Source organism: Tachysurus fulvidraco, chromosome 11 (genome assembly GCF_022655615.1).
Source record: "Tachysurus fulvidraco isolate hzauxx_2018 chromosome 11, HZAU_PFXX_2.0, whole genome shotgun sequence".
Lineage (NCBI taxonomy): Eukaryota > Metazoa > Chordata > Actinopteri > Siluriformes > Bagridae > Tachysurus > Tachysurus fulvidraco.
In genome coordinates this window covers 1,125,372-1,147,871 of record NC_062528.1, presented here as the reverse complement: position 1 = coordinate 1,147,871, position 22,500 = coordinate 1,125,372, and the positions used below count along the sequence as shown (strand labels likewise).

The 22,500-nt window shown below is 42.0% G+C and overlaps 1 protein-coding gene and 2 non-coding genes across 5 annotated transcripts in view; all 3 read left to right on the top strand.

Annotated features, from left to right (window-relative positions):
* atg16l1 (ATG16 autophagy related 16-like 1 (S. cerevisiae)) overlaps positions 1-11,525 on the top strand; it is a 12,868-nt gene extending 1,343 nt beyond the window's left edge. Inside the window, exons 3-19 of one of the 3 annotated variants that reach the window (XM_027138791.2) lie at positions 53-146; positions 280-385; positions 1,781-1,854; positions 1,985-2,236; positions 3,242-3,307; positions 3,417-3,503; positions 4,873-4,932; positions 5,063-5,165; positions 6,111-6,216; positions 6,315-6,385; positions 7,029-7,100; positions 7,517-7,637; positions 7,787-7,892; positions 9,249-9,398; positions 9,499-9,546; positions 9,640-9,741; positions 9,933-11,525. In XM_027138791.2, the coding sequence (XP_026994592.1) occupies positions 53-146; positions 280-385; positions 1,781-1,854; positions 1,985-2,236; positions 3,242-3,307; positions 3,417-3,503; positions 4,873-4,932; positions 5,063-5,165; positions 6,111-6,216; positions 6,315-6,385; positions 7,029-7,100; positions 7,517-7,637; positions 7,787-7,892; positions 9,249-9,398; positions 9,499-9,546; positions 9,640-9,741; positions 9,933-10,026 (1,712 nt within the window). In that variant the 3' untranslated portion in view covers positions 10,027-11,525. Of the gene's footprint in view, positions 1-52; positions 147-279; positions 386-1,780; positions 1,855-1,984; positions 2,237-3,241; positions 3,308-3,416; positions 3,504-4,872; positions 4,933-5,053; positions 5,166-6,110; positions 6,217-6,314; positions 6,386-7,028; positions 7,101-7,516; positions 7,638-7,786; positions 7,893-9,248; positions 9,399-9,498; positions 9,547-9,639; positions 9,742-9,932 lie in introns of all 3 variants that reach the window. The other 2 variants (XM_027138790.2, XM_027138792.2) reach the window with 2 other exon arrangements.
* LOC113637963 lies at positions 5,236-5,546 on the top strand. Its single transcript, XR_003439484.2, has one exon. It is a non-coding gene; the product is annotated as a small Cajal body-specific RNA 6 (non-coding RNA).
* A 5,928-nt stretch (positions 11,526-17,453) lies between the features above and the next one.
* Positions 17,454-17,747, top strand: LOC113637964. Its single transcript, XR_003439485.2, has one exon. It is a non-coding gene; the product is annotated as a small Cajal body-specific RNA 6 (non-coding RNA).
* The last annotated feature ends 4,753 nt before the right edge of the window (positions 17,748-22,500 follow it).

Below are 22,500 nucleotides of genomic sequence, written 5' to 3'. Positions count from 1 at the left end.
GTCTCTCTCTCTTTGTCTGTCTCTCTCTCTCTTTCTCTTTCTCTCTCTGTAGATAACAGGTTGTTGGAGAAGTCAGACCTACAGGTTGTGCTCTCAGAGAGACTACAACCAGATAAATATGAACTACAGAACAGACACGACCTCAGGTTAGACCTCTGTATTCAGTTATCTCCAGTTAAGCCATGTAATGGGTGTATTTTTGTTGTGATAACATACAAAGAGTGTGTGCGTGTGTGTGTGTGTGTGTGTGTGTGTGTGTGTGTGTGTGTGTGTGTGAAGCCCGGGGGCAGAGTCGAGTCGCTGTGATCTGCTGCAGCAGGATATGTCACAGATGCGCATCAAACACCAAGAGGAGCTCACCGAGCTGCACAAAAAACGTGGCGAGGTTAGAACTCTAAACACACACAAACACGCAAAGCTAATCTAAAGCACACACTCATTACCTGTGAGAAGAGCCGTGGTTCTCAAACCAGTTTTGCTTTAGAGCCCTAAAGCCATTTATCATGCAGAGTAAACATTAATATTACATATACATGCTAGTTTAGTGTAGTTTAGTTTATTAATTTATAAAGCACATTTAAAAACAACAGCCGTTGCAGCCAAAGTGCTGTACATCGAATAAAAACAAACAAGAACAGTGCAAAAGTAAAAACACAATCCAAAAAAAACCCCCGTCAAACAGAGTTACAACATACAGAGTAAAAGTTGGGTTATTAAAGCGGATTTAAACAATGAGACAGTGGTAGCAGATCTTAAATGAAGAGGGAGATTGTTCCACAACTTTGGAGCTGCCGTAGCAAAAGCCCGATCGCCCTTAGTTTTAAAATGTGCACGAGGTACCGAGAGAAGGAATTGAATAGAGGACTGAAGAGGTCTAGGGGTAGGGTACGGAGTGAGGAGGTCACAAATATACTGGGGAGCACAACCATGTAAAGCTTTAAAAACATAAAGTAAAATCTTAAAACCAATACGGAACTTAACCGTGAGCCAGTGTAATGAGGCACGTACTGGGTAATGTGCTCACGTTTTCTGGTGCCAGTCAGTAATCTCACTGCCGCATTTTGTACCAGTTGTAGACGGTCGAGAGATGATTTAGGCAAGCCAAAATAAAGAGAGTTACAGTAATCCAATCTCGAGGTTATAAAAGCGTGAATTACAGTTTGTAGCTCCTTCATAGAAAGCATCTTCTTGATTTTAGCAATTGATCTTAGTTGAAAAAAGCTGCTTTTCACAACAGTGCTAATCTGTTTATAAAAAGACAGCATACAGTCTTTACTTGCTACACATACTGTAAATAAAGGAGCAATCATCAGCTGAGATAACAGGAATTAGTGCATCGTACATATTGTGTTGGTGAGGTTGTGAGATATATAACAGGTTGTGAGATATTTATAAAGTATTTACACTGGTTATTACTTGTAATACGTGATGTGGTATTTACTGAAGCCTCAAATAAAACACATGCGTTCAGTGTGAAAACAATAAACACATTAAACATAATGAGGTTTTCTCGTATATCAAACTGTGTGTAATCCAGGTCATATTCTCATCTGTTCCAGCAGACCACAAGCCGGTCATAAAGGGCCGGTGATTGCATTGTGGGTGAAAGTGCAGTGTAAAGAAACTTTAGCTTCTTCTTTTGTTTTCTTTAATTTTTTTCTTTATTTCAGGTGAGGATGATAAGTAATGAGTGTCTGATTTCCCGATCTGAAGTGTGTGTGTGCGTGTGCGTGCGTGTGTGTGTGTGTGTGTGTGTGTGTGTGTGTGTGTGTTTCTCTAGCTGGCCCAGAATGTAATCGAGTTGAATAACCAGATACAGCAGAAAGACAAAGAAATACAGAACAACGAGGCCAAGTGAGTGTCGTGTGTGTGTGTGTGTGTGTGTGTGTGTGTTCACTTAGGATTTTTTTTGTATCTTGTTAATAAATAAGCTCAATAGAGCTGTGTAATTTTTTTTTGTGTGTGTGTGTATATATACACTCAGAATGTTGGAGTACCAGCAGCAGATCTCCCAGCTGGAAGGCGAATGCCGTGAGCTGCGTAACTGCCTATCAGACCTGGAGCGAGCTAACCAGACGCTGCGTGACGAGTACGACGCGTTACAGATCACCTTCAGCGCTCTCGAGGAGAAACTGCGCAAAACCACAGAGGACAATCAGGAGCTCGTCACACGCTGGATGGCCGAGAAGGCACAAGAGGCTAATCGTCTCAACGCAGAGAACGAGAAGGACTGCAGGTCAGCTCTGCTCTCTCTCTGTCTCACACACACACACGTTCACATCAGCCTCGATGCTCACCTGGGATCTTTATTCAGCACTCTGACAGAAAAACAACAAATTTATTCACTTTCTGTTAGTTTATTAACCCAGTGACACGTGAAGGAACATCACATCCAGGTCAGAGATTTAAAGTCCAGCTGTGAATGTGTGTGAATGTGGGTTGTGTTAAGGGTGATAATCTGTTCATTCAATAACACACACACACACACATACACACACACACACACACACACACTGAAGTTACTGATGGACCATCAGAGCGCTTAATGGCTGCATTAACTCTTAATAGGAGTCTTTGTCTAATTCTGTGACCTTTCAGATGTTCAGGTAGAAATTGACACCTGTGTAATAGAGCAGAGTTTGTAATGAAATTTCTCCTCTAGACCAGTGAGAGTGTGAAACCTCCCGAAATCTACTGCTGAAGATAGTGGGATCATCGTGAGAAAAGAGAGAGATTAAAGATGAGAGAGGGAGAGGGAAAGGAGGAAGGAGAAGAGAGAGAGAGAAAAGTGAAGAGAGAGAGAGAGAAGAGAAGAGGGAGAACGAGAGAGACAAACAGAAAGAGGGAGAGAGATAAAGAGAGACAGAAAACGGAAGAGACAGAGTGAAATGGAGAGAGAGAGAGAGAGAGAGAGAGAGGCGGCTGTTACATAATTTTTTAAATGTAGTTAGAAATGGATAAAAAGTAACTTTTTTTAAAATTCTTTATTTACTAAAATCCGGTCCTTTAAATCAGCAGCTTTAAAAGGTATTAAAGTTATAAAGGACGTCTCCTGAATCCCACGAGGATCGTTACGCTAGCGTCTGTGTTTTATGTGAACAAGTTTAACCCGTAATAGTTTACCATTAACACCTGGGATTATTGTGTGAAGTGTTCAAACTAAACAACTGTGTGTGTGTGTGTGTGTGTGTGTGTGTGTGTGTGTGTGTGTGTGTGTGTGTGTGTGTGTGTGTGTGTGTAGGCGCAGACAAGCGAAACTACAGAAAGACCTGGCTGATGCTGCAAAAGAACCGCTGCCTATCGATTTGTGAGTGTGTGCTGGTGTGTTTTGGTTAACAGTTGAATTGGCTGTGTGTGACCTGATGTGTGACCCTGTGATCTGATTGGATAATAATCCTGTACTCTGATTGGCTCAGAGACGATGACATTGAGGTGCTTACAGAGGACACGGGGAAAGGGACAGGAGAGACGTCTCCCAGTCACCCAATGAGCCGAACACCCAGGTGCACACTTTGACACACACACTACTCGTCTCACACACACTACTCGTCTCACACACTACTCGTCTCACACACTACTCGTCTCACACACACACTACTCATCTCACACACACACTACTCATCTCACACACACACACACACACACACACTACTCATCTCACACACACACACACACACACACACACTACTCATCTCACACACTACTCGTCTCACACACTACTCGTCTCACACACACACTACTCATCTCACACACACACACACACACTACTCATCTCACACACACACACACACACACTACTCATCTCACACACACACACACACACACACACACACACTACTCATCTCACACACACTCACTACTCATCTCACACACACACACTACTCATCTCACACACACACACACACACACACACTACTCATCTCACACACACACACACACACTACTCATCTCACACACACACACACACACACTACTCATCACACACACACACACACACACACACACACACACACACACACACACACACACACACACACACACTACTCATCACACACACACACTACTCATCACACACAGACACACACTCTACTCATCAACAGCACACACACACACTACTCATCACACGCACACGCTCACACACACACTACTCATCACACGCATGCTCACACACACACTACTCATCACACGCATACACACACACACACACTACTCATCACACGCACACGCACACACACACTACTCATCACACGCACACGCACACACACACACTACTCATCACACACACACTCTGAACTGTGTGGCGTGTTTGTACATTTTCACCCTCTGTCTTGCTTTCTGTCTGTCAGTCATCTGTCTTTTTGTCCTTGTTTCACAGTCTGTCTGGCTCCCCCCCCCTCTCTCACTCTCTCTCTCTCTCTCTCTCTCTCTCTCTCTCTCTCCCTCTGTCAGCTCTCCCCCCTCTCTCTCTCTCCCTCCCTCTGTCTCTCACCCTCTCTCTCTCTCTTGCTCTCTGTGTCTCTCTGTCTCTCTCGCTCTCTGTGTGTCTCTCTCTCTCTCTTGCTCTCTGTGTGTCTCTCTCTCTCTTGCTCTCTGTCTCTCTCTCTCTCTTTCTCTCTCTTGCTCTCTGTGTGTCTGTGTGTGTGTCTCTCTCTCTCTCTCTCTCCCCCTCTGTCAGCTCCCCCTCTCTCTCACTGTCTCTCTCTCTCTCCCCCATGTCCGTTCTTCCTTCCTTATTCATTTCCCCATGTCTTGCTGAGACTCTCGTGCTTTTTCCACCTCTCTTATGCTGAAATACCATCTCTTCATTCACAGAGAATGAACAGTCTATTCTGCCTTCTCTGTCGTTCGTTTCTTTTATATTCATGTCCTCAGTAAACGAGCGTCTCAGGTTCCTCCTGGTAATCTCCTAGATTCCATCTCCACTATCTTTGGGTAAGTGTGCGAGAGAAAGAGAGACAGATGGTGTGTATTTTGTGAGAAATGCAAAAGTATGCATGTATGTGTCTCTGTGCGCTTGTGTGTGTGTGTGTGTGTGTGCGCGCGCGTGTGTTAGCGTCAACAGACGAAGGTCTCTGAACTCCCACGGCTCGCCCCCGGACAACCCAGAGACTCCTTCTGGTGTGTGCGCCGACGTCCGTGTCCCATCTACTGCACTCCACATTTTTGTGAGTTTTCTTTTTTAAACCTGTTAAAGGTTTCAGTTTCCCAACAAAGTGTGACTGCGTTTTATTAGAAGGTCAATGATGAGTTGTAAAAGGTCTGAAGTCGAGCTCCACCCCCTCGAGCTTCTCTGGTCCTCCCAGCCCACCTGCTGTGTATCCCAGCATGCTCTAGGTGTGTGTGTTGGGGCTTCATGGTGGCTGATATTGAAAGACGTTCTACTCGGTGTGTGTTTGCGAGAGAGAGACGGCAGATGCACAGATTGGATACGTCTGACAAAAACATGCACACACACACACACACACACACACACACACACACACACACGAGAGGGCAAAGCTTTGAGGGACGAGTGGCTCATGATCTCCAGTTTTCAATCTGAGACCTTCGATAAGAGACGACGCATAAACAATAATTGAATCAAAATAAAATGGGAGAGAGAGAGAAAAGAGAAGAGAGCGAGAGAGAGACAAACAGAAAGAGGGAAAAGAGGAATCAAGAGGGAAAAGAGTTGAATCAATTGTTTTGAATCAGATGAGTTGATTGATATATTTTTCACAGTGAGCCAGTAAGATCGGTAAAACCGGTTAATTTGATCAATTGAATCAGTTGAATCAATTGTTTTGAATCAGATGAGTTGATATTGGTTCACAGTGAGCCAGTAAGATCGGTAAAACCGGTTAATCGATCAAACGAATGAGAATAAATTGAATCAAACTATTGACTATTATCGATTAGTGTGAATCAAATGAATCATTTGGCATGAGTCATATGAACTGAACCATAAGCTTTCAGTATGAATCGATATGAATCGATTGAATCATTCGGTTAAATTAAAATTTAGTGCCTTTGTAGTTCACATCATTTGTGCAGAATGAACATCTGGCTCTGATTCTAACGAACGCTCGTTTTCTGCGTGTGTGTGTGTGTGTGCATACACACGTGTACAGGACGCCCACGACGGCGAGGTGAACGCAGTCAGGTTCAGTCCGGGCTCTCGTCAGCTCGCTACAGGAGGAATGGACCGACGTGTAAAACTGTGGGAAGTTATTGCAGGTACTTTACACTCTGGTTAGCCCCATCAAATCTGAGTTATATTCAGGGAGAGTGGACACCTGTTCAGTGTGTGTGTGTGTGTGTGTGTGTGTGTGTAGGTCACTGTGAGTATAAAGGTGCTTTAATGGGCAGTAACGCTGGAATCACCAGCATCGAGTTTGACAGCACGGTGAGTAAATCATGAGCAGGATGAATCAATCTGTACGAATCAAATGAATATGACTCCTGTGAATCAGTATGGATCTAATCATTTTCTCAAATAAACAAATTATTATAAATCAATTTAATTTATCAACATGAATTAAATTAACATCTGTATATATAATTCAGACAGCTCCTTAATCTGGTCTTACAAATAAGATAACGAATCAATAATGCATATCTAATTAATGATCAGAGTGAATCAGAATCAAATAAATAGTGTGACTCGTGAATCAACTAGTAGTTTAATTCAACTGATTTTAATTAATAGTTCCTCTCCTTTATCAATCAGAGCTGTTCATCTGCAATCATTCTGGTTAATGGTCACCACTAATTTATTTAAATGAATAAATAATATAAAAGTGAATTTTATTCATGAACAGAATGAATCAGAGTCACATGAATGAATCAAGCATCAATCAGACAAACGATCAAACTGAATTGGTTGAATGGATCTATATGAAGTACCTGATAAAATCATGATTAAAAAAATCAAACAAATCAAAATGAATAGTTTAAAATATATTATATTATATTATATTATATTATATTATATTATATTATATTATATTATATTATAAACTGTTTTAATGTGCATTTGTCCTTCTCAGGGCTCTTACCTGTTGGCTGCATCTAATGACTTTGCGAGCCGAATCTGGACTGTAGACGACTACAGACTAAGGGTAAGACACACACACACACACACACACACACACACACACACACACTACAATTCCTCTGCTGAAGCTTAGCAGATGATGTAACAGTGATATATTGTGAAGGTCAGTGATGTGGTCCAAAAGGTCTGAAGCTAAGGGCTCCACCCCATCTGTTTCATCAATTGCCACCTCAGCTGTGTTTCCCAGCATGCTCTAGTGGTGTGTGTTGGGGTACGGGGATGGCGGACACTGAAGGATGCTCTTCTCAGTGTGTTTGTCAGAGAAACCAGATACACATGACAGCAGCATCCAACAGGGATGTGGAGACCTGAGCTATTGATCTCCCCTCAAACTGAGACCTCAACAACTTGTGTGTGTGTGTGTGTGTGTGTGTGAGTGACCTGTGTGTTTGTAACATGTGTGTGTGTGTTCGTTCCCAGCACACACTAACAGGACACAGTGGAAAGGTTCTCTCTGCTCGGTTCCTGTTGGATAACGCTCGCATCGTCTCGGGCAGCTATGACCGAACGCTCAAACTGTGGGACCTACGAAGCAAAGTCTGTAAGAACACGTTAGCTAAATGCTAATTTTAGCACTTAACGTTATCACCAGATGTTAGCGATAACGAAGCAGATTTCCCCTTGTGTTCATGCTAATGCTAATGCTAAGTCGGTTTAAAGCAGAACCCGGTGTGTGTTTCTGTCCCTCAGGTATGAAGACGGTGTTTGCGGGCTCTAGTTGTAACGATATCGTGTGCACGGAGCAGTGTGTGATGAGCGGACATTTCGATAAGAAAGTGCGCTTCTGGGACATTCGGTAGGTGATGATGTCATCATTATGTTGAACCTACTAATGTTTAATTAGCGGTGGATGTTATTAGATGTAGATGTCTCTTTTTGTCTTTCTCGCTCTGTTTTTGTCTCTGTATTTCTGTTGTCTTACTGCATGTGTCCTGTCTGTATTTCCGTCTGTCTCTCTCTGTTTCTGTGTGTACTTCTGTTGTCTCTGTCTGTCTTACTGCCTGTGTTTTGTCTGTGTGACCTGTCTGTCTCTCTCTCTCTCTCTCTCTCTCTCTGTGTTTCTGTGTACTACTTCTGTTGTCTGTCTGTCTTACTGTCTGTGTCTCTCTCTGTATTTGTCTGCGTGTGTACTGTCTGTGACCTGTCTGTCTGCATCTCTTTGTGTGGTTCTGTTCTGTCTGTCTTTGTGTCTCTCTCTGTATTTTTGTGTGTACTTCTGTTGTCTCTGTCTGTATGGGTCTGTCTGTGTCTTTCTGTCTGCGTCTCTTTGTTCGCATGTGTCTCTCTCTGTATTTGTCTGTGTGTACCTCTAACTCCCTGCGTCCTGTCTGTCTAGGTCTCTTTGTGTGTCTTACTTTGTGTGTCTGTCTCTCTCACGCTGTCTGTTTGTTTGCCTCTGTGTGTCTGTTGTACTGCCTGTGTCCTCTCCATATTTGTCTGTGTGAGTACTTCGGTTGTCTCCGTCTGTGTCCTGTCTGTCTGCGTTTGCGTGGGTCTGTCTGTGTCTTACTGTCTGTGAGTGTACTTCTGTTGTCTCTGTCTGTCTGCTTCTCTTTGAGTGTCCTGTCTGTCTCTTTTTCTGTATTTCTGTGTACGTCTGTTGTCTCTGTCTGTGTACTGAGCACTGACTGTGTCCTGTCCTTCTGCATGTGTCTGTGTCTCTTGCTCTGTCTCTGTTTGTGTGTCTGTGCATTTCTGTTGTCTATATCTGTTTTTGTGTGTCTGTATGGGTCTTTGTGTCTGTTGTCTGTCTTACTGTCTGTGACCTGTCTGTCTGTCCCTCTCTCTCTATTTCTTTACATTTCATTTGTCTGTCTTTACTGCTTCTGTCCTGTCTGTTTGTGTCTTACTGTCTGTGTCTCTCCCAGGATTTGTCTTTGTACCTCTGTTATCTCTGTGTGTATTTCTGTTGTTCTGTGTGTCTCACTCCCTGTGTCCTGTCTGTCTGTTTTTCTCTCTGTATCAGTGTGTGGGTCTCTGTCTCTCTGTCTTCCTCTAGACAAAGACAGAAAAAAAAATCTTATTAGTTTGTATCCTTGTATGTTTCTTTTTATATGTTTGTTTCATCCTTGTCTGTCTGACTGTGTGTATGTGTGTGTGTTTTATCTCTGTCTGACTGTGTGTGTGTGTGTGTGTGTGTGTGTGTGTGTAGTGCTGAGAGTACAGTGTGTGAGTTGGAGCTGTTGGGTCGGGTCACATCGTTGGACCTGAACCACGACCGCACAGAGCTGCTCACCTGTTCCCGTGACGACCTCATCAAAATCATCGACCTGCGCAACAACGCTGTGAGACAAACCTTCAGGTATTCACACACTGTCTCTCTTTCTCTCCCCCCCTCCCCCTCTCTCTCTCTCTTTCTCTCTCACTGTGGTGTATCTAACACTGTGTGTGTTTCATTACAGTGCACAGGGCTTCAAGTGTGGGTCAGACTTCAACAGAGTCACCTTCAGGTGTGTGTGTGTTCATGCACTTTCCCCAGATTTGTCTATATTGTGCATTTTCACCATACGTGTGTGTGTGTGTGTGTGTGTGTGTGTGTGTAGTCCTGATGGCAGTTATGTTGCTGGGGGTTCAGCAGATGGTGTTCTTTACGTGTGGAATGTTCTATCAGGGAAAGTGGAGAAAACCCTAGACAAAGGACACAGGTAAGTGTGTTCCCACACACACTCACACACACACACACTCACACACACACTCACACACTTACAGTTCCTTTCTATTCCTTACTATTCTTATGAAATCAAGTAGTGTACTGAATTTAAATGAACTCACTCTCTCGTGTGTGTGTGTGTGTGTGTGTGTGTGTGTGTGTCTCCGTCCATCCCTACACGTACAGCTCCTCCATTAACGCAGTGTCCTGGTCTCCATCCGGTTCCTATGTGCTCAGTGTGGAGAAGAGCAGTAAAGCCGTACTCTGGTCAGATGTGTGATTGATGCCACGCCCTGATCGCCTCACTTCCAGCCTGGAGCTGATTGGTTCAGCACTGCTTCAGCCTGCTGTGTTTGTTTCTGCCCCGCCCTGCCCTGCCCTGCCCTGCCCTGATTGGATCACCACTGCTTCACCTTGCTCTGTCCCAGCCTACACGAGGACCTCACTTTTTCCCCCTCGTACTTGTACAACAATTCCCACGATGCATTGTGTTTGGGAGGCGTGGCCATTTGTACAGAAAGACCCAACACACGTATTATAAACATTTTATATCCGTAGTCCTTTTTCCTTTCTAAACGTTTTCCCACTTATTCACACACACAAACACACACACACACCATCTCTGGTGAAGATAAGAGACATGTTTGTCTCTCTGTCCGTCCGTCCGTCTGTCTGTCTGTATGATCACCAAATATTAATATCTGTTATTTTCCTTAATGATGTTCCAGAAGATTCGTTCTTTCAGCTAAAACGCTGCTCTGCGACTTCACACAGTCACTTCAGCAGCCGCACGTCATCACAACATCTGAGTTTTGTAGGACGAGCATCAGCTCATGACCCCAATAAGCCTTGAAGCACAATTCAGATGAGTGTCGACATTAGCGTTCGCAGCAGTGACACAGCTCCAAAATCCCGTCGAATCCCCACTAACGTTATTTAGCGTCGTCGACCCTTTAACGTACGATCGACGCTTTAAATTAGCGAAGCTGGCGTTAGCAGACCGATCCTCCGATTAGCTCAAGTTCTCATTAGCAAAGTCATTTAAATATCGGTGCTTACAGCCTCTGCTGTAATAATATATCGTCTCGGTCTATTATATTATAATGAAGTTAAACACAACAAGGCTTTAACAATGTGTACAAAAACAACACACACCTGAACTGACATGTTATAAAGGTGATGTTTTGCTGAAATGAAGCAGGATATTATGTAGTGATGATGATGATGATGATGACGATGATTGCAGCCAAACCTTGTCCCTCAGTCAAACCTTGCAGCCAAATTCTATTAATTCACCTCAGTATAAACACACTGTGCTCTGGTCTACTTCATCTGTATTGGAGTGAGTGGAACACACACACACACACACACAGCAAATGTGAGTTAATATTTACACTGGAGTGGGTGTGGCTTAACTTAAATATTCTGAAGTGGGGGTGGCTTATGATGAAGTCTTATGATTATTATGATGAACCTAAAAATGAAGTGCACTTTAATTAGGGCTTAATTAAACACACACACACACACACACACACACAGTGCACGCCTCCTGAACACTCTTCTGTTCATTCTTTCATCCTCTGAATCAAAGCATCTTACTGACTCTTTCAATTCAAATGGACAAGGTTTAAATCTAGCACTTGGTAGTGGGCGGGGCTCAGGGTGACCCTTGAATCCTATTGGGTAATGAACTGTGTAATGTACGTATGTATATGTATGTATATGTCTGTGTATGAGACACTTTATGTTTACACTCAATGATACAGAAATAATACGATTCATCTGCCTCCTGTCATTTATTAAACATGGGGGTTTGGGGGTGGGGTTACAGCCACTACAGACAGTTGTTGTTGTTGTTGTTGTTGTTGTTGTCTAAATGCACTTTCATTCTATTAATGTCCATCACCTGAGCAGCACATGGACAGAATCACAATCAGGTTTATTAGCAGCTACTGTATTCTCTACATGTACAGGAATTTGGCTTGGTGTGTTGGTGCATTTTACTAGTTGAGAAGAAACAAAGGTTAATAAATATAAATAAATAAATATTTACAAAAAAACAACAAGTAATTGGATGTAAACAAGAACAGAAGGAACTATTCTATTCCTTACACATTCGTTTTGTTAATATTCCATTAGACTGCTATAAATATTACCATCACCAGGTTCACTGACATCTCCATCTTGCATTAGCTAGAAAACCAGACGCAGTCGTCTTGGAAACGGTGTGTTTATGAGAATCCTGTAACCTTCTCATGCGCCTGAGTGTTTAAATGTGATGAACTGGTTGTTTTAATGACCAGAAGTCACACACACACACACACAGTCACACACACACACACACTCCCTTCTCACTCTTACAGTGTGTTCCTCCATACACACTATAAACATTATAACAGATAAACTTATAACAAACATATTACTCACTCACACACACACACACACACAAACACACGTAGATTAGGTGCACAGGATATTTTAAACACCACTCTGGCCCAATGTTGTAGAATTACAGCATGGACTTAACAAGCTCTAAATCCAATTGAGAGAGAGAGAGAGAGAGAGAGGTAGAAAAACAGAAAGAGGGAGAGAGATAAAGAGAGTGAAGTGGAGCAAGAAAAGAGAGAGAAAAAGGAGAGAGAGACAGAAAGAGGGAGAGAGATAAAGAGATAAAGAAAAGGAAAGAGACAAAGAGAGTGAAGTGGAGAGAGAAAAGAGAGAGAGAGAAAAAGGAGAGGGAAGTGTGTGTGTGTGTGTGTGTGTGTGTGTGTGTGTGTGAGTGAGTGAGAGAGAGAGAGAAAGAAAAGGGAACAGATAGAGTAAAGTGGAGAGAGAGAGAGAGAGAAACCTTTTTTTGACTTTTTCAACACTTTACACAAGTCACATATCATTAAAATTCATGGTGACTTAACAAACAAACAAACAAACAAATTAATAAATAAATACAGATGTTAAGATGGTTTCTACATTGATTAAAACATGGGTGATCAGTTGAACTCTGGGGAAAAGTTCAGTTCTCCTTCCTCCACAGAGCACAAAGCCTTTTCCCGACACCACACACATTTAAAACCATCAACATTGTTTATACTTTTGTAAAAATTAAAATCAATTAAAATTCTTGATTTTATCAGCCTTTTTAATATCGTTGTGGCCTCACAGTCAGTGTTCTGAGAGAAACAGAAAGAGGGAGAGAGAGAGATAAAGAGTTTTCCATTATAACTAAATATGTATTGTTTTCTAGACATTGTAATGAACAGAAAAAAGTCTTTACAAATCCAGTCATGCAAAAAAAGAGAGATGTGAAGTTTACAACAGGTAGTGAGATCATGGCCAGATGACCGGACCTGTAAACACTCCTTCTGTATAATAGCATTATGAGGACAAACAATAGAACATTAACTATGTAAATGTGGTCTTGAGAAAAAAAACTTTTACAGGCCTTTTATAAAAAAGTGATGTAATTCTGCAACGGTGGGATTTACAGGGTTAATCAACTCCAGAGAAAAACTTTTAAATGGTAGAAATAATGTTTTGACTTGAAGACCAATTATTCAGCATTTGTGTTATATATATATATTATATTATATTTCTCTGTTTATGTTAACATGTGATTATAAAGTACTAGTGAAGGACCATCAAATCCAGGTCAGAGATTTAAAGACCAATGTGTGAATGTGGGCTGTGTTAAGGGTGATAATCTGTTCATTCACTAACACACACACACACACACACACACACACACACACACACTGAAGTTACTGATGGACCATCAGAGCGCTTAATGGCTGCATTAACTCTTAATAGGAGTCTTTGTCTAATTCTGTGACCTTTCAGATGTTCAGGTAGAAATTGACACCTGTGTAATAGAGCAGAGTTTGTAATGAAATTTCTCCTCTAGACCAGTGAGAGTGTGAAACCTCCCTAAATCTACTGCTGAAGATAGTGGGATCATCGTGAGAAGAGAGAAGAGAGAGAGAGAGAGATTAAAGATGAGAGAGGAGAGAGAAAAGAGAAGAGAGAGAAATAAAAAAGAGATAGTGAGAGAGAGAGAGATAGATATAGAGAGATAGAGAGATATCATCACAGCCTAGCTATATCTCTCTCTGCTATCTCTCTCTCGCCCCTCTCCTCTCTCTCCCACTCTTCTCCCTCTCTCTCTCCCTCTTTTATCTCTCTCCTCTCTCTCCTCCCTTTCTCTCCCCTCTCCTCTCTTTCTCTCTCTCTCCTCCTCTCCCTCTCTCCCCCTCTCCTCTCTCTCTCCCCTCTCCTCTCTCTCTTTCCCCTCTCCTCTCTCTCCCCCTCTCTCTCTCCCCCCCTTCCTCTTTCTCTCTCTCCCTCCCTCCCTCCCCTTTCCTCTCCCCCTCTCTTTCCTTTTCTCTCTCCCCTTTCTCTCTCCCCCTCTCTCTCTCTCTCGCTCTCTCCCCTCTCCCCTCTCTCTCCTCTCGCTCTCTCTCTCCCCCTCTCTCCCCCCCGTCCTATTTAGCGGCTCACTCCCACATATAAAAAAATTGAAAGACAAATAGATTAGTTGAATGGAGAGAGAAAAGTGAGAGAAAAAGGAGAGAGAAGAGAGAGAGAGAGAGAGAGAGAGAGAGAGAGAGAGAGAGGCGGCTGTTACATCATTTGTTAAATGTAATAAGAAAGGGATAAAAATCAACTTTTTTTAACTTTGTTATTTACTAAAATTCTGTCCTTTAAATCAGCAGTTTTAAATAAAAAGTATTAAAGTTATAAAGGACGTCTCCTGAATCCTACGAGGATCGTTACGCTAGCACCTGATTGGCCAGAGTGAGAGAGAGAGGCGGGGCTTCAGGGCTTAAATTCAGGGTTAGATGTTCAGGGTTCTGACATGAAGACGGAGTTCAGACAGAACACAGGTGAGAATCTCTGATGTTTACAATCTGCTGACTTTCTCTCTCTCTTTCTTCTTCTTCTTCTTCTTCTTCTTCTTCCTCTTCCTCTTCTTCTTCCTCTTCTTTTCCCTTTAATCACTAATGTGTCTGTAAGATACTTTATGTTGCAGCTGTTTTTTCAGTTGTGTGTTTAGTTCTACGACTTGTTTTGTTTTAGATTCAGTATTTTGTCTTTTTTAAATAAAAGGTAAAAACACTGAAACAAAATATTTTAAATTTCACTTTTAATCAGTTTTTAGTTCAGAGTTTTATGTGAACAAGTTTATAATATATTATTAAATAGTATTTATTTACTTGGAAATGTTTATCATATTAAATATCATCATTTAATCATAGTTCAATTAATCAACGTTTTTCTGCGTTATTTTTTCTAAATCTTTTTTTTAAAGGTTAAAGGTCATCCCTGTATATAATATGGTGCTGTTTCCCAATAATGTGTGACTGCATTGCATTGTGGGAAAATTCTCCACACTAATATGAGGTAGAAGGTAGAATTAGCGTTAATTGTAGTAGAATTATTTACACAGAAGGTCAATGATGAGTTGTAAAAGGTCTGAAGTCGAGCTCCACCCCCTCGAGCTTCTCTGGTCCTCCCAGCCCACCTGCTGTGTATCCCAGCATGCTCTAGGTGTGTGTGTTGGGGCTTCATGGTGGCAGATATTAAAACACGTTCTACTCGGTGTGTGTTTGGCGAGAGAGATGGCAGATGCACAGAGTGGATACGTCTGACAAAAACACACACACACACACACACACACACACACACACACACACACACACACACACACACACACACACACACACACACACACACACACAAACACACGAGAGGGCAAAGCTTTGAGGGACGAGTGGCTCATGATCTCCAGTTTTCAATCTGAGACCTTCTTTATTACCCCTGGGTGTTTTTACTGTGTCCTGTATATCTGCCTGTTGTCTGTGTGTCCTGTATGTCTACATCTTTTTGTCCACATCTCTTTGTCTTTTTGTGTTTCAGTCTGGCTTAGTGGGTAGCACGTTTGCCTCACACCTCCAGGGTCGGGGTTCGCTTCCCACCTCCACCTTGTGTGTGTGGAGTTTGCATGTTCTCCCCGTGCCTCGGGGGTTTCCTCCGGGTACTCCGGTTTCCTCCCCCGGTCCAAAGACATGCATGGTAGGTTGATTGGCATCTCTGGAAAATTGTCCGTAGTGTGTGTGAGTGAATGAGAGTGTGTGTGCCCTGTGATGGGTTGGCACTCCGTCCAGGGTGTATCCTGCCTCGATGCCCGATGACGCCTGAGATAGGCACAGGCTCCCCGTGACCCGAGAAGTTCGGATAAGCGGTAGAAGATGAGTGAGAGAGTGAGTGAGCGAGTGTTTCAGTCTGTCTGTCTATTTGTCTGTGTGTACTTCTGTTGTCTGTCTGTCTGTCTCACGTCTTACTATCTGTGTGTGTACTTCTGTGGTCTCTGTCTATCTTACTGCCTGTGTCTTGTGTCTCTTTGTGTGTCTGTGTGTCCTGTGTCTCTGCTCCTCTCTCTATGTATTTGTCCGTGTGTACGGCTGATTGTTTCTGTCTGTCTTACTGCCTGTCCTGTCTCCTCTCCTCTCCTCTCCTAAGTTCCCATCTTTTTTAACACATGGAATGTTTATGGTAGGGACATTTCCTCCTGTTCTCTCTCTCCCTAGTCTGACACACAAAATTTACTATGAAAGCATATAAACACATTTAAAATGTCCACTACACTGCCTGTGTCCTATTCTCTGTGTGTGGTCTCTGTCCCTGTCTGTCTGTTTGTCTCTCACTACACGTGTTCTGCTTGTGTCTGTCTGTCTTTCCCCTTGTCTTCATGCTAATGCTAATGCTAAGTCGGTTTAAAGCAGAACCCGGTGTGTGTTTCTGTCCCTCAGGTATGAAGACGGTGTTTGCGGGCTCTAGTCGTAACGATATCGTGTGCACGGAGCAGTGTGTGATGAGCGGACATTTCGATAAGAAAGTGCGCTTCTGGGACATTCGGTAGGTGATGATGTCATCATTATGTTGAACCTACTAGTGTTTAATTAGCGGTAGATGTTATTAGATGTAATTACAGTGTGTCACCTTGACTAGACATCTTATAGCTACAGTAAGAGTTTAGTCTCGTTTCCACTCACACTGTTGCCAGGCAACCGGAATCTATGGATGTGGGGTATGAAGGCTGGATAATTACTCAGGCAAACAATTTCCTTAGTGTCTTTTATAAGCACAATGTAAAGAACAGGTTCCATGCCATTACATTTACAGCATCATCCGCTAATTGACTGTTATTGAGTGTCTGAGTCTCTGTCTGTCTTTCTGTGTCTGTGTCTCTGTGTGTGTCTCTCGCTCTGTGTGTCGCTCTGTGCATCTTTATTATTATCCCTGTGTGTTTTACTGTGTCTGTGTCTGTGGGTCTATCTGTCTGTTGTCTCTCACTTACAAGACACAGGGTCTTGTCTGTCTGTGTCTGTTGTTTCTGTCTGTCTTTCTGCCTGTGTCTTGTTTGTCTGTGTCTCTTTGTGTGTTTCTGTGTGTTTTACTGCCTGTGTCCTGTGTGCCCTGTCTGTCTGTGTGTCCTGTCTGTTGCTCTCTGTATTTGTCTCTGTGTACTACTTCTTTTGTCTCTCACTCTGTCTCTGTCTGTCTGTGTGTGTTTCTGTTTGTCTGTCTGAACTTCTGTCTGTCTTACTGTCTGTGTGTGTTTCTGTTGTCTGTCTGTTTGCATCTCTTTGTGTACCTGTATGGGGATTTTCTGTCTTCATTAGCGTTAATTGTAGTAGAATTATTTACACAGAAGGTCAATGATGAGTTGTAAAAGGTCTGAAGTCGAGCTCCACCCCCTCGAGCTTCTCTGGTCCTCCCAGCCCACCTGCTGTGTATCCCAGCATGCTCTAGGTGTGTGTGTTGGGGCTTCATGGTGGCTGATATTAAAAGACGTTCTACTCGGTTTGTGTTTGGCGAGAGAGATGGCAGATGCACAGAGTGGATACGTCTGACAAAAACACACACACACACACACACACACACACACGAGAGGGCAAAGCTTTGAGGCACGAGTGGCTCATGATCTCCAGTTTTCAATCTGAGGCCTTCTTTATTATCCCTGGGTGTTTTTACTGTGTCCTGTATATCTGCCTGTTGTCTGTGTGTCCTGTATGTCTACATCTTTTTGTCCACATCTCTTTTTGTCTTTTTGTGTTTCAGTCTGTCTGTCTGTCTGTCTCTCTCACTCTGTCTTTTTGTCCATGTGTACTTCTTCTGTTGTCTGTCTGTCTTACGTCTTACATCTTACTATCTGTGTCCTGTGTGTCTCAGCGTCTGCCTGTGCCTCTATCTGTATTTGTCTTTGTCTTAGTGCCTGTGTCCTGTCTGTCTGAATCTTTTTGTGTGGCTCTCTGACTGTTTTGTCTGTGTGTCCTGTCTGTCTGCCTCTGTGTATTTGTCTGTGTATGTGCTACTTCTGTTGTCTCTGTCTGTCTTCCTGTGTGTTTTACTGCATGTGTCCTGCCTGTCTTTCTGCCTGTGTTAGGGTTTGGGGTTCTATCTGTCTTTGTCTGCGTCTCTTTGTGTCTGTGTCTTACTGTTTTTGTCCTGTCTGTCTGTGTGTGTACTTCTGTTGTCTCTGTCTCTTTGTGTACCTGCATGGGCCTGTCTGTGTTTCCTACAGTCTTTGTATTGTCTGTCTGTGTTTCTCTCTGTATTTGTCTGTATGTCCTCTGTTGTCTGTCTATCTTACTACCTGTGTCCTGTCTGTCTGCATCTATCTGTGTCTTACTTTCTATGTGCCTGTCTCTGTGTCTGTCTGTGTCTCTTTGTGTGTCCTGTCTCTGTGTATTTCTGTTTCAGTCTTACTGCATGTGTCCTATCTGTCTGCGTCCTTGTCATGTCTTACTGTCTGTGTGTCCTGTCTGTTTCTGTTGTTCTGTATCCTGTGTGTTTTCTGTGTATCTGCCTGTGTGTTTCTGCTCTCTTTAGTGTCTTACAGCCTGTGTCTTGTCTGTCTGTCTGTCTGTCTGTCTGTCTGTCTGTCTGTCTGTGTTACACTGCATGTTTGTGTCTGTTTGTATCTTTGTGTGTCTCTGTTTTTATGCCTGTGTATGTTTATTTCATTATGATGTCTGTCTGACTTGGTGTTGCTGTGTGTGTGTGTGTGTGTGTGTGTGTGTGTGTGTGTGTGTGTGTGTGTGTGTGTGTACTCGTCTCTCTCTGACTGTTTCTGTCTTTCTGTTTCTGTCTCCCTTGGTATCTGTGTGGGTCTCTGTCAGTCTCTTTTTTCAATATGTCTGTCTCTCTGTCTTCCCTTTAGACAAAGACAGAATTTTTTTTTTTATTTGTTTGTATCCTTGTATGTTTCTTTTTATGTTTGCTTGTCTGTCCGACTTGGTGTCGTATGTGTGTTTATCTCTGATTCTGTGTGTGTGTGTGTGTGTGTGTGTGTGTGTGTGTGTGTATGTATGTGTGTATGTATGTGTGTAGTGCTGAGAGTACAGTGTGTGAGTTTCAGCGGTTGGGTCGGTTCACATCGTTGGACCTGAACCACGACCGCACACCCTCTCTCTCTCTCTCTCTCTTTCTCTCTCTCTCTCTCTCTCTCTCTCTCTCTCTCTCTCTCTCTCTCTCTCTCTCTCTCTCTCTCTCTCTCTCTCTCTCTGTGGTGTATCTAACACTGTGTGTGTTTCATTACAGTGCACAGGGCTTCAAGTGTGGGTCAGACTTCAACAGAGTCACCTTCAGACGAGCCGATTGGTTCAGCACTGCTTCAGCCTGCTGTGTTTGTTTCTGCCCTGCCCTGCCCTGCCCTGCCCTGCCCTGCCCTGATTGGATCACCTCTGCTTCACCTCGCTCTGTTCCAGCCTACACGAGGACCTCACTTTTTCCTACGATGCATTGTGTTTGGGAGGCGTGGCCATTTGTACAGAAAGACCCGACACACGTATTATAAACATTTTATATCTGTAGTCCTTTTTCCTTTCTAAACGTTTTCCCACTTATTCACACACACACACCATCTCTGGTGAAGATAAGAGACGTGTGTGTCTCTGTCTGTGTGTTTCTGTCTGTGTCTCTCTGTCTGTGTGTTTCTGTCTGTGTCTCTCTGTCTGTGTGTCTCTGTCTGTGTGTTGATGATTGATGGAAACATGAGCCAAACCTTGCAGCCAGTTCTAATCCTTCTCAGTATAAACATCTTTATCTGTATTGGAGTGAGTGGATCACACACACACACACACACACACACACACACACACACACACACACACACACACACACACACACACACACACACACACACACTGAATGCCTCCTGAACACTCTTCTGTTCATTCTTTCATCCTCTGAATCAAAGCATCTTACTGACTCTTTCAATTAAATTGGACAAGGCTTAAATCTAGCACTTGGTAGTGGGCGGAGCTCAGGGTGACCCTTGAATCCTATTGGGTAATAAACTGTGTAATGTACGTATGTATATGTATGTATATGTCTGTGTATGAGACACTTTATGTTTACACTCAATGAAACAGAAATAATACGATTCATCTGCCTCCTGTCATTTATTAAACATGGGGGTTTGGGGGTGGGGTCAAGGCTGGGATTGATGTGCAAGAAAGTCATACACGCAACTTCCCAACAACCAACAGCATTTCAGATGTTCCGTACGAATAAAATCCAATATGTTCGTCTCAATCATGGCACCATATTAACTGCTAGCAAGCTACGACTGTTGAGCGAGACTCCGCCTCTAAGGGTGGGACGATATACTGTTCTGGAGATCATCTAGTTTCCATTGGCTGATCAAAATAGATGCACTTATTCCAGATGGTTCCGTAGGTTTCAGAACCTGTGCCTTATTCTAATCAGATCGTAGTTCAGGTAAATATTTTAGCAGGACCTAAACACACCTTTGTTCTTGATGAGGACAATCACAGAGAATGATGTGGTCTTCAGAAATGTTTTTATTTCTAGCCTGAAACACAGAAGGTACACAGAAGGTGCTGGTTAATCCACATGCTATTCATAGTGCCTGAATACTCATCCCCAGATTATACATGAAATGCACTGCAGTGATATAAACTCCACTGAGGTGTGATCACACGCTTCATACACGTGTGTGTGCGATTATTCTGATCCTCCCACGTGTGTAATCTGTACTTACATGAGCGCTCATAGTGCTGACTTTGACAACATGGGTTTATACAACGGTGTCTGGATATTTGGACATGCCATGGCTGCCTTCTGCATAGTGTACACTCTGTTCACTTTATAACACTATTATAGTGTACACTCTGTTCACTTTATAACACTATTATAGTGTACACTCTGTTCACTTTATAACACTATTATAGTGTACACTGTGTTCACTTTATAACACTATTATAGTGTACACTCTGTTCACTTTATAACACTATTATAGTGTACACTGTGTTCACGTTATAACACTATTATAGTGTATACTGTGTTCATGTTATAACACTATTATAGTGTACACTGTGTTCATGTTACAACACTATTATAGTGTACACTCTGTTCACTTTATAACACTATTATAGTGTACACTGTGTTCATGTTATAACACTATTATAGTGTACACTGTGTTCATGTTATAACACTATTATAGTGTACACTGTGTTCACGTTATAACACTATTATAGTGTACACTCTGTTCACTTTATAACAATATTATAGTGTACACTCTGTTCACTTTATAACACTATTATAGTGTACACTGTGTTCACTTTATAACACTATTATAGTGTACACTGTGTTCACTTTATAACACTATTATAGTGTACACTGTGTTCATGTTATAACACTATTATAGTGTACACTGTGTTCACGTTATAACACTATTATAGTGTACACTGTGTTCACTTTATAACACTATTATAGTGTACACTGTGTTCACGTTATAACACTATTATAGTGTACACTGTGTTCACTTTATAACACTATTATAGTGTACACTGTGTTCACTTTATAACACTATTATAGTGTACACTGTGTTCATGTTATAACACTATTATAGTGTACACTGTGTTCACTTTATAACACTATTATAGTGTACACTGTGTTCACTTTATAACACTATTATAGTGTACACTGTGTTCATGTTATAACACTATTATAGTGTACACTGTGTTCACTTTATAACACTATTATAGTGTACACTGTGTTCACTTTATAACACTATTATAGTGTACACTGTGTTCATGTTATAACACTATTATAGTGTACACTGTGTTCACGTTATAACACTATTATAGTGTACACTGTGTTCACTTTATAACACTATTATAGTGTACACTGTGTTCACTTTATAACACTATTATAGTGTACACTGTGTTCACTTTATAACACTATTATAGTGTACACTGTGTTCACATTATAACACTATTATAGTGTACACTGTGTTCACTTTATAACACTATTATAGTGTACACTGTGTTCACATTATAACACTATTATAGTGTACACTCTGTTCACTTTATAACACTATTATAGTGTACACTCTGTTCACATTATAACACTATTATAGTGTACACTCTGTTCACATTATAACACTATTATAGTGTACACTCTGTTCACATTATAACACTATTATAGTGTACACTCTGTTCACTTTATAACACTATTATAGTGTACACTGTGTTCACTTTATAACACTATTATAGTGTACACTGTGTTCACTTTATAACACTATTATAGTGTACACTCTGTTCACATTATAACACTATTATAGTGTACACTGTGTTCACTTTATAACACTATTATAGTGTACACTCTGTTCACATTATAACACTATTATAGTGTACACTGTGTTCACTTTATAACACTATTATAGTGTACA